The sequence below is a fragment of the Prunus persica genome, chromosome G8 (assembly GCF_000346465.2).
Source record: "Prunus persica cultivar Lovell chromosome G8, Prunus_persica_NCBIv2, whole genome shotgun sequence".
In the NCBI taxonomy this organism is placed as follows: domain Eukaryota; kingdom Viridiplantae; phylum Streptophyta; class Magnoliopsida; order Rosales; family Rosaceae; genus Prunus; species Prunus persica.
In genome coordinates this window covers 12548929-12562039 of record NC_034016.1, presented here as the reverse complement: position 1 = coordinate 12562039, position 13111 = coordinate 12548929, and the positions used below count along the sequence as shown (strand labels likewise).

General features: G+C 37.2%; 1 protein-coding gene across 1 annotated transcript; it reads left to right on the top strand.

The window, feature by feature from the left end:
• On the top strand, positions 9149–10817 carry LOC18768682 (salicylate carboxymethyltransferase). The gene is made up of 4 exons (XM_007200682.2): positions 9149–9223; positions 9435–9839; positions 10108–10368; positions 10458–10817. Exons 1-4 carry the CDS (start codon positions 9149–9151, stop codon positions 10815–10817), a joined length of 1101 nt encoding a protein of 366 aa, XP_007200744.2.

Below are 13111 nucleotides of genomic sequence, written 5' to 3'. Positions count from 1 at the left end.
CGTATGGGGCCTGTCCCAACGCCGGATAACCTACACCACGCGGGACCTCAATATCATATCACAAATCTCCCCATACGCCGGTACAACCAACGCCACGTATGGGGTCTGTCGACACGCCGGATAACCTACGCCACGTGCGACCTCAACACAATATCACATAATCTCTCCATACGCCGGTACAACCAACGCCACGTATGGGGCCTGTCTCAATGCCGGATAACCTACGCCACGTGAGACCTGAACATCATATTACATAGCTCCCCATACGCCGGTACAACCAACGCCACGTATGGGGTCTGTCCCAACGCCAGATAACCTACGCCACGCGGGACCTAACTTTCACTTGGTGGTACTTGTAGTGAATCCAACATCCGAGGAGGTACCTAAAGTAGTGCGTATAGCACTCCAAACTGACACTCTAGACTCTGTTGTACCCTTGTACAACCATATATAATTATAGTTATATAAATTAATTCTAATATTGTGCAACCCTCCACAATAGTCTAGCACTCTCCCTTGGAAAGGTGAGATTACTCCGGGAGACTCACGGTCAACCAAGGGTCAAACTACCCTAACCCTGGTCAAACGGACCTGCGGAGCCCACGACCTCCAATTTCCGATCCGGAAGTCCCTATGGGTTCTACCAGATATAGGACACTTGTCCTGCGAGTTTGGTTCAGATCAGACGGTCGGATTTCTCACGGTCGCCTGATTTGACGGTTAATATAAAATATAAACTTTAAATTATTATTCGGAACATCCGGGGCTCCGATTCACGATCCGTGAATTCCTACACGATCCTAGAATTACCTAGATTAACATATATTAAATTTGGGACCATCCAACGGTCCCAACCTATCGAACCCGGATAACGCACAATATGCGAATATCCGTTCGATAGTCAAACGACGTCCGAATTGAGATCCGCGAAATCCTACGCACTCGTGACAACCTAAGGATCTCATCGGAACATATTGCTACTTTTTATACAGTATCCACGCGCCGCCGCACGCGCTGGCAGCGCGTGGGTGCCCAAAGCGATAACGCTTCGCCAGAAAATCTCAAAACCATGGCTTCAAACTCCTACCCTAGGTATAACACCCTATTTGGAGCCACTTTTGTTCTTGGACCTACCCCAAAAAGTGGCCGGAAATGGCCGATCACGGCGGCCGAAGTTTCGGCCGATTTTCTATTCGAAAATCGAGTTGCTTACGCTAAGAATCGATCTAATCCTACCCAACCATCAGCTAGAGCATGCAGAAGGGATGAATTTCCATACCTTGATCGCCAGAAATGGCGGCCGGAGGAGGGAGATCGACAGCGTTGAAGTTTCGGTGGGTTCCCGTCGGTTTTTCGCATCTTCCGGCCAGCACAGGCAGTGCCGCCGGCGGAGAAGGGTCGGGAAAGGAAGGAGGGACGACGGCGGTTCGAACGCCACCGGTCCCGTGGCCGGTGGTGCCCTGTGGCGGCGCCGGCCCCTCTTGGAAGGCGACGGCAGCGGAACGGGAGAGAGGAGAGAGAGAGAGGTCGCGCGGGAGAGAGAGAGAGAGAGAGAGAGAGAGAGAGAGAGAGAAAAAAAAAACCAGATTTTTATAAAAATTTCATTTCGAAATATTTACGATTGTGCCACTGGGCTTGTTTCGACCATATCTCTCTCGTTACAACTCCGATTCGAGCCCACTACGTGTCTATGAACTCGTCTCAGTACGACCTATCCAAAAATACTAGTCACTGCCTCAAACTCTCTTCGATTAAAAATATGACCAAAATGCCCTTAAATAATTAAATAAGGGTTAAATTTGGGGTCGGGGTGTTACAGAAAACAATCTTAATTAATTCTCTTAGGCATTCTCCAACTCATTTGGTCATAAACCCAAATTTTCCCCTTCCAAAAAGTAACTATTTGGGTTTTGCCCAGACCAAAACCGCTTTTTCCCCAACCCTTCATAATCAAATTTTTAGTCCGCAACTTTATTAAATTGTTTAAGAATAGTTTAAGTCTTTTTTTTTTTTTCCATGGATAACTTTTCTTCATTTAATCTTTTTAAGTAAGTTATAATTTAATTTTTTGTACAATTTGACTAAAAAAATTGAAATTCCAATAAATATTATTTTATTTGAGAAATAAGTGAGTATTTATAGAGTTTTGAGGTTAGATATGATTTAAATTAATTTAAAATATTATTTTAACAGTTGAATTTAAATATCAGTTATTTATTATTATTATTATTATTTTATTATTAAAATAGCTTCAATTTAATCTGAATCATTGATTTGAGTTAATGTTGAAAAACAAAAAAAGTGATGTCACACCAACGCACGACATCTTGTACAATTTTTTCGCCTAATTGGATTTTGTTTCTCACGCCCCATAATATATTTTCGCGTTTATGAACATCCTTCGCGGGGTCACGTCCGTACATTTGTGAGTGGGCATTCGGATCCTCTGTTGAGTAGGACTTAAAGTTTCTCTATTATTTAAGGGTAATGATTTCCCCACTCCAATTTTATCCACTTACACTCTTTTTTTAGTTATAAAATGGAGTGTAAGTGGATAAAATTGGAGTGGGGAAATCACCACTCTTATTTAATTGACCAAAGAAAAAAGTTCCTCTATTATTAAAGGTGTGATTGTGATATTGACTGAGACTTTAAAACAGACTGTTCTATCTGCATCCACACTATTTTTTTTTTTGGATGAAATCTGCATCCACACACTACACCTACACTTAAAAAATAAAAATAAAAAGCCAACAAGGTTTTTAAAAATATTATTTGTAAATAAAAGATTTGTCGCTTAAGTGACTAAGCGTGTTTATCCTTAAACTTGATATAGTTTTATTCCCCTTATCGTAATATTGAAGGTATGAGAAAACAAATACGGGATTTTTAAAAGTGCAAAATATTTTCATATTCGCGTATGCAAATTATTGGTTAGAAATAGGGAGAAACAAAAAGTCACAAATCAAATCAAAATTTGCTCGGGAAAATAAGATTTTTTGAGTGTTTCTCAAGCCCCCTTTTGTTGTTTTGGTAGATACGAATTGATGAGCATGGTGAAGAAGCACTCAAGCTTATATTAGGGAAAACAGTAATTGATGCAGTGCGATGATCTCTTTTTGTTCTGTTTTAGAAGTTGAAGTTGTTGGATTAAAAGTTGAAGCTCTCCTCATCCACATTGGCGCGTTCAGACTTTACTTTATTCGGTTTGCCCAAGGTGGAAACCATATTGGGTCAAAAGAGTCATATGGACCCTAATACTGTCACCTATGCATATAAAGCTTAGGTCTCCTCTCTTATACACACATTACAAGCGCAAAAAACCCTACCCTAAATAGGCTTGCATAAGAAGTGTAGAGTAAGACTTTTGCAGACATTACAAGCACAAAAAACCCTACCATATTGGATCAAAAGGGTCATGTGGACCCAAATACTGTCACCTATACATATGGATGAGTAAGACTTTTGCACACATTACAACCACAAAAACCCTACCCTACATAGGCTTGCATAAGGAGTGTAGAGTAAGACTTCTGCTCTTTGCCTAGATGCATCAACGGCTTCTTCAAATAGGAAAATGGGGTTGTAATCATCACTCTAAATTTATTTGGGCGAGAGTTGCGAACTAGTTCTAAGCTATAATCATTCACCAATTATTAATCAACAATACTTCATGCCTCCTTTTCAAGGCCGATTTTGATAATTTGCATATCGTTATATTAATAATCTTTAGAATTGCACCTTGATTAGATAACAATACTTGGAAAAGATCGACCAGGAGCATGAATATCTTAATGTCCATGTTAAGCTTAATTAATGTACACGACAACTAATGATGCCAAAGATCCTTTAGTTAGAGAAATCTTAATCCGTCAAACTTAGGTTGTTTGTGCACTTGGATAATTATATCATATTTTTTTAGTTTATGATGTATGTAATACGTACACCTTATGGGATTTCCATTCAGTTTTTTAAGTCGAATCATTGGTTACTAGACCGTGTTTATTGGATTTTTTTAATTAATTCAATCATGGTATAAGAATATAGTTTATTCACGTATTACATCTTACAGCCACATGCTTTCACATTATGATACATGTGGACGTATCTCATATTATGATATGTGCTAGAATACATTATGATAAAGTTGTTTACCATGAAAAAGTCAAGGCCTTAGAATAGATTTTGGGAATTTGCAACCAAAATAGTTCTTCAATATTTTAGCAAGAGATGTAAACATTAATCCTTTAAAATAAAATCTCTCCATCGTTTGAAAAAAAAAAAAAGGTATATGTCAAATTACTAGTATGTTTTAAAATAGACTCTCAATAGCACCGAGGGAGTAATAAACTTTGTATTTTTTTAGCTTTATCAACCAGTCTTCGACGACATTATTTATTTATTTATTCTTATTAGAAATACATTAAGAAATGGACATGTGCAAATTTTAAAGTTGTGTCTGATTATTTAATCAGATCATACTTATTTATTACATGATTAAAAAAAATTAACATGTGTAGGTTCCGAAAGGGTTGGTCTCAAAAGCAAGAGAAGGATTGAACAAGGGGAACATATATGTATATCAACGAAAATCTCACATGTTGGAGAAATTTTTATAGAGTATACCATGTGGTTGGTGTACTATCTAATACACATAGGTCACGTAAAAATATTTTATTTTTATGTCTTATGTGTATTGGAGAATATTTCCACATGACCTATGTGTATTGGATGGTACACCAGTTACAAAGTGAACCGAAATATACAAAAATTACTCCACATGTTGTGTTGAAGGAATACTTAGCAATTCAAAAGGGACTTCATGGTCTTTTTGAGGTCATGTGCACGAGAGCTGGTGCCTGGAGGTAGTGGGCTCAGAGCATTCGTACTGCCCGCACCCGTCCGAGGCCAACACCAACAACTAGCTATGGGACATGGAAATAAGTTGACCCGGAACATAGAAAAAATTTCATGGCCACGTGAACTAAAGTTTGTCTTAAAATGCGATAAGGAAACGAAGGAAAAAGAAGCACATGCTTTGGGCTAGAATGCATATACAGTGTTAAAAGCTTCCTGCAAGAATTATGTAAAGAAAACATGGGCCTCATTTTAGTTGCCTTGCAGCATATATGTAAAAGGAATGAGAAATTGCCCATCGAGAAGAATATGTTCTTCTCAACTTTGCACCACTTATTATAAGGTTGATTTGAAAGCTTACTTATTTGATGATGGTTTTGATTTGCTAGGGTTCCACAACTTGAACACCCTAATATATGATGGTAACCTTCCTAGATAATTTGGGTAAGCCCCCAAAATTTAGAAAAACAAATTAACCAAAATCTTGTGTATGACACTTATTAGAGTTATTACAGAGTTAGTTAGCTAACTAATCTTTAACATAATGACTTAACTAACTAACTCTCTCAGATTATGAAACTTGTCACAATCTGAGGAATCTTATACTCTAATAAACTTTACACTTCAGCCAAATACCCTTCAAGTCCAATACTTTAGAAAAACATCTTGATGTACTTCTAAATGGGAAATTTGTAACACAGTAAGAATCAATTCAAAGATAACAAGCTAGCTGGTGACTTTTTTTTTCTCTAATATTGGGCTCTCCAAGTATTTTAGAATAAAATATATATATATATTCTGATATATATATTATATATATTTTTATGCCTCATTTTCAAGACTGATTTTGATAATTTGCATATCGTTATATTATTAATCTTCAGAATTGCGCCTTGATTAGTCAATACTAGGAAAAGATTGACCAGGAGCATCAATATCTTAGTGTATAATATACCCTGTCCACTTGGATAATTATATCTTTTTTTTTAGCTTATGATATACGTAATACACACCATATTCCTAATTAGTTTTTTTTGAGTCGAAACAATTAATTCAATCATGGTATAGGAATATAGTTTATCAATATCTTAATGTATAGTATACCCTCCATGTTAAGCTTAATTAATGTACACTTTAGACAACTAATGATGCCAAAGATGCCTTAGTTAGAGCAATCTTAACCCGTCAAACTTAGGTTGTTTGTGCACCCAGATTTAATTATATCATATTTTTTTAGCTTATGATATCGTAATACACATCTTATTCTCAATTAGTTTTTTATGAGTCGAATCATAGTTACTATATCGTATTTGTTGGATTTTCTAATTAATTCAAACACGGTATAAGAATATAGTTTATTCACGTGTTACGCCTTACGAGCACACATGCTTTCACATTATGATACATGTAAGAAGACATATCTCACATTATGATATGTGCTAGAAGACATTGTGATAAAAGTTGTTTACCATGAAAAAGTCAAAGCCTTGGAATAGGCTTTGAGAATGTGTCAATTACGAGCATTCGGCTAAATTGTAGCAATGGTCCCTGGACTAAGACCAAACTTTACTTTTCGTCCCTTATATTACTAAATTGTTACAATGGTACTTTAATTATGCCTCCACTTTCAGAAATCGTCTTTTCCTCCCCCCCACCCCACCAATTTCTTCTCCCACCCGATAACCCACATCAGACCCCACCAATTTCTCCTTTAGATGTGGAATCTTGGCTCCAAGTCTCTCTCCCCCACACCCATCTATTTGACGAGTTAACACACATCGGACCCAAATCCTCCAACAAAACCAAACAACAAAGGAAAGAAAAGAAATTTTTTTTAAAAAAAGCCTCAGTGGATGAATTTTTTTCTCTTTCCTGTAGTTGCTGGGGTTCTATAGTTGTTGGGGTTCTGGGTTCATGGGGGCGGGTGGTGGTCATGGGGAAGAGAGAGAGAGAGAGAGAGAGAGAGAGAGAGAGAGAGAGAGAGAGAGAGAGAGAGAGAGAGAGAGAGAGAGAGAGAGAGAGAGAGAGAGAGAGAGAGAGAGATTTTTTATTTTTTATTTTTTATAATATTTTAATCAATTTAAAATTAATGAAAAGACAAATATGCCCTTATTTTTAAGAGAAAAGTTGACTGAGATGACGGAAATGATGATTTCTGAAAGTGAAGGCATAATTAAAGTACCACTGTAACAATTTAGCAATATGAGGGACGAAAAGTAAAGTTTGGTCTTAATCCAGAAACCATTACTACAATTTTGTCTAGTTCTTCAATATTTAAGCAAAAGATGTAAACGTTAATCCTTTAAAATAAAATCTTTTCCATCGTTTGAAAAAAAAAAAGTATATATCAAAATACTAGTATGTTTTAATCAAGGCGCAATTCACCGGCCATGTATTGACTAATCAAACCAGTCGGCTATAACTTTATTTATTTATTTATTTTGCTTTATCAACTAGTCTTCTATGACATTAAGAAATGGACGTGCAAATTTTAAAGTTGTGTCTGATTATTTAATCAGATCATATTTATTTATTATATGATTAAGAAAAATTAATTTGTGTAGGTTCCAAAAGAGCAAGAGAAGGATTGAACGAGGGAAACATATGTATATCAAAGACAAGCCCACATGTTTGGAGAAATTTTTTTATGTTCCGGATATATCACGTGGTTGGTGTACCATCCAATACACATGGCCCTGTGAAAATATTTTATTTTATATCCTATGTGTATTGGAGAATATTTCCACATGATCCATGTGTACCAGTCATGTGGTGACCCGGAACATACAAAAATTATTCAACATGTTGTGTCCAAGGAATACTTAGGAATTTGAAAGGGACTTCATGGTATTTTTGAGGTCACGTGCACAATAACTGGTGCCTATGGGTTGAATGGCCCTCACAATCATCTGCTACATAAAGAGCTGAGAGCATTTTTGCTCACCACTTTAACCTAAGGTGTATCTTCACTATCCTTTTTAACGAGAAAAACCACGTGCCAGGGTAAGCAATCCAGCTAAGTATCCCCGCCCAATGACCTCTCAACAGCTGTCACCCACTAATATATTATTTTAAAAAAAATTTAATTTGTTGCCTTTGCTCTTCCATACTATGCAAATTTTGCAACTCTAATTTAACACTTAACCAAAAAATAATTCTTCAGACCAACATTCAAGCCCTTCTCATCACGACCGCCGCTCCTCGCCACATTCGTCAGCGTCGGCGTCAAATTTGACACCACCCTCCTCCATCATTGGTGTTATCTATCTCTTCTCATCATTGGTGTTATCTTTCTCTTCTCAGCGAGCTTGCCAAACTCCAAATTTGAGGTGACTGGCATCAAATTTCGAGGTCAATCTCTTCCTTTCTTTATATCTCTTCTTGGCGGCCTCCGATGTGGCTGATGCAAAGTGGGAGAAAAGATGATGAGACGAGGGTGCATCACCAACTCAAAATCAAGCCCAAAGGCTGCTCAATGCACTCTTAAACTTTTTTGTCATTCTCATCATGTAGTTCGTAGTTTTTAATGCTTTATTATTATTATTATTTTAGGATTTTGAGCATTTAGAGTAGAAAAGCTTAGAAGGACGCCTTTGTTAACACTCCCGCTCCGCCCGATTGATTAATTGTCCATTTTGCAGCTAAGTTAAGTATAGCAATTATAAGGCATATGTGGGTGAAGTCAGTTTCCCAGCACATTGAGCCCACCCCCTACACCTAAGTTTGAATACCTCTACCTCTAGCAATTATAAGTATCAAAATTGTAGCTTGATTTAGTCAATCATAGGGAAATAGAGAGTAGAGACAGCACTTCCATCAATTTTTTAATTCAAGAGAAGTGATAGTTAAACAAGGAATCTTATTGTATGCGATCTATTTAATTAGTGCACACTGTTTTTTTATATTCTTTTTTGTCAAATGATGCCAAAGATGTGTTAGTTACGTAGGAATCTTAGTACTCATAGCATAGGATATATAAAGTCTGTGACTTATGGAGCCCTACGTAATAAGTTGCACTATCTGTGACCTATGGAGCCCTACGTAATTAGGGTGTTTAAATTTGTGCACTTGGCTAATCATATTATATTTTCTTTAGCTTATGACGTGGTTAATTTCACGTCACCTGTAGTGTCTTAGATCATACACCTGTAAACGTTTCAAGTTTTTGGTTTGCAAGTTAGATCACTGCCGAACTTTTAAAAAGTCTCGGCTTTCTCTATAAATATGTGGGAGTCTTCTAGCAGAATTGGTACCAAGAGGGAGAGAAGTATTATTATTTGAGAACACAAAAATGAAGGTAGAGCAAGTCCTATACATGAATGGAGGAGTTGGGAAAACAAGCTATGCAAACAATTCCCTACTTCAAGTTAGTCACCCTCTCTCTCTCTCTCTCTCTCTCTCTCTCTATATATATATATATATATATATATCCACCACTTAAAGAACATGGTTTTCTAAAATTATTTTGATGGTTATAAGTTATAACCAAAATTATGCACCAAAAAAAAATCTGGTAGAGAGGAGGAATTATGCAATATTCATGCTTCCTTCAACCTCGTTTTTATTTTTTTCTTCAGAGAGCAGTGATTTCAATGGTGAAGCCCATAGTTGGTGCAAGCATAGAGGAGCTGTGTTGCACTCTTTTCCCAGAGTGTTTGAAAGTAGCGGACTTGGGATGCTCTTCAGGACCCAACACCCTTTTGGTGGTATCAGATATCATTGACATCATCCACACAACTTACCAAAAACTCAACCGCCCACCTCCATCACTCCAAGCCTTCTTGAATGATCTTCCTGGAAATGATTTCAACACGGTCTTCAGGTCATTGCCAGGCTTCTATAAGAAACTTGATGAAGAACCTGAAAAGAAGCTTGGGCTATGTTTCATTGCGGGAATGCCTGGCTCTTTCTATGGCAGGCTCTTCCCCAACAATTCTCTCCACTTTGTTCACTCTTCTTATGCTCTCATGTGGATCTCTGAGGTTTGTATTTTTTTTAATCAATCATTGAGTCGTTATTAGGCATAAACTCTTCATACACCAAGTTATATATAACTCATTAGTTACACCACATGGCAGGATGCTCCATTCAAACATAAAAATATCTCCATGAGAAGACTTTCTCAATCAAATATATCTTGCCAGTTTGTCTAATTTTTTAGCTTTATTCAATTGGTAAAATAATAATAATTCTAAACTCGTGTCTGGTAATTTAATCTGACAAGTGATGAGCATAAACGTATGTACGTAGGTTCCAAAAGGCTTGGTGACCAAAGAAGGAGTGGCACTTAACATGGGGAACATATATATAGCAAAGACAAGCCCTCCAACTGTGTTTAAGCAATACTTGGAGCAATTCAAAAGGGACTTCACAGTCTTTCTGAGGTCACGTGCCGAAGAGCTCGTTCCTGGGGGCAGTATGGTCCTCACAACCATGGGCAGCATAAAGAGTGACGATCCCCTTTGCATTTGGGAATTTGTAGGACTGAAACTCAATGACATGGTTTTAGAGGTAATTAAATATTAGATCATATTTATTTCTAATAGATTTGGGACACATTAATTATTGCTAATTTGAAATGTACTTTGATGAATTTTCAGGGTTTGATTGAAGAGGAAAAATTGGGCACTTTCAATATGCCATACTATGCACCTACAACCAAGGAGATCGAAGAGGTGATCGAGGCTGAAGGATCTTTTATTTTGCAAAACCTTGAAGTTTTCAAAAATGATTGGGACTCTTATGTCAAGCAAGCTAACAGTGGCCTTGATAAGAAGACAAGGGCTGCAATATTTGCCACTGACATAAGGGCTGTGGGAGAGCCGATTCTGGCGAGCCAATTTGGAGAAGCACCCATGGACGATTTGTTTCGTAGGTTTGAAGCAGATGTTCTTGATCACATGGAAAGGGAAAACTGCCAGTTCATTAACCTGGTTATCTCGTTGACAAAGAAGCGTTGAGATGAGTATGTTGGGAAAAATGGGTATAATTGCTATATTTTACACAGAAATTCAGAAATAATCATTCAATTCATGCTTAAAAAATTGATGCATGCTTACAAACATACACAATAAAAAATCACATAATATGGATTAGAAGAACCTGAATAAGTGAGTCGAGGCAAGTGTTGGACACTCTGACCTTAAGACGAATTACGCCCCATACTGGTGCTTATGGTTCACTAGCGTTCGCCTCCCGAAGATACAACAACTCCTCTCCTTATGAAAGAAGCACTGCAATTCACAAGGAAATTTGAACCAAATTATGTAGGAACCTCGCTTTTTATGAAAACTCTAATGCTCTCTATATATGAAAGTCTGTATGTAAAGAATTAAATTGAATGAATAAAACTGCAGGAGGATTGCTCTATTTATAGATGATGAAATACCCTCTCCAAAAAGTTATCTCATCTGAAAAGGCAAACAATGCATCCCTTGGTCTGAAGAGTTGTCACCCCAAACAATGCATCCCTTGGTTCGAAGAGTTGTCACCCCCCATGTGAAGATGTCTTTAACCCAAGGGTCATGTCTTTAACCCAATGAATTTTATTAATTTCCATTCAAATAGGAAAATTAATATTAGTTATTATTAAATTTCTAACAATCCCCCACATGAATGGAAATTGACTCAATAACATGCAAACAAAAAATGAAGAGTAGAGTCCCTATTAGAAGAATACTGCATCTGGATAGGTAGCTTTTGGCCTTGAACCTTCCATAGTGGAATACTATCGGATTTACTTGGCTAATCAGTGAACGTGATGTCTTGAACTGTTCAGCCGTTTGTGTAAACCCAGAAAATAGCACTCACACAACACCCTTATAAACATATATGGTTCGATTGGTTGTGCTCGTTTTGGCCCTGAGCGATTCCTAGTATTCATGAGAGCTTTAGAGAATTTAAGCCTTAAAAAATTCTCATAGAAACAGCCTCATTTCACACTCACATAGGTGACTTCCTATTAAGAGTATCCTGCACTACCCTACTCGGATTTCCAAGCTATAGGAATCTGTTAATGTATGCATTTTGGGTTTTTTTTTTGGCTTCCCTTGACAACTTTGTAATAAGATTTCTATTGTTATTTATCAAGCTCAAGTTTAGATTGAAAATAGCTTCTCTAGGTGTTCTAACTAACAACTATCCTATGGAGGTTCAAGCAAATTGGCAAAGGCAAATTGTGCATTCATTAACATTGCATTAAACTGTTTTCATAAAATGATGACTTTGACTAGTCATCCATTTCTTGTATGACTAGTCATCCTTGCTCTGTAGGATTTCCAACTGGATAAACAACTTTTTTTGTCCTATTCTCTTTTATCTCTCTGCTGCCATGTGTCATTCTGACCTAAGGGAATTTTTGTCTGTAAAGGCTAAGGGATTCCTCTTTGGGAAGCCGTCTCTCTTGTGTGGATTTTTAGGAAAGGTTGGCTTGCCATCTTTCCGTTCTTCTTCCTCAAGAGAGAACAATATTTCATCTATGAGTTTTTTTCAAATTGATTTCTTTTTGAAAGAACTACATTTGAAATATGAATCTGCATCTATCTTCATAAAACATTCTCTCATTTATATCTAGGTCAGATTCACGACTGATTTCTTCAAGAGTATGGTTTCTTGAAGAAATTGGTCATTCTCTTTTGAATCTAAAATTTGGTTTATGTTTGAGTTAGAGCTTGCAAGCTGGTGCCATGAGATGAATGAGCTGGAGAAGGAGCTGCCATTGCCATGAAGAACTGAGCTTCAAGCTTTACTAAGTTGGAGAAGAAGATTGCACGAAGGAGGTATAGCCCATCTTCCTAAATAGATCTAGGTTTTTCTTAAGTTTGCTTGTGTTCCTTTGTAAGAATCTTTTTCTACTTAGTGGATTGCCTGGTCGGTTAATGACCCCCAGTGTTTCCCAATGGTGGGTTTCTGGGTGAACAATTTCTGATTGTATCCTTGTAATTTTTCTGGATTTGTGTTCTTGGTGGTTGACTAGTCATCGTATGAATTGTGGTTGACTAGTCATCATTATCTGCTGTTTGGTGTTTGCTTGATTATGCTGTCTTCACACACTTTCACCATAGTTGTTGCTAGCACAGGGGATGCCTAGATTGACGGGTCCTTCTGAGTGCCTAGGTTGTCACTAGTAATTCTCTAGGCCTGCAGGTACATCATGGTATGCTCTGTGTATATTATTGTTTGGTATAATTCATATCTGATAGTTGATTAGTCATAAGAGTATTTGGTCAAGGTCTAGAGTGTGTGAAGTTTGTTG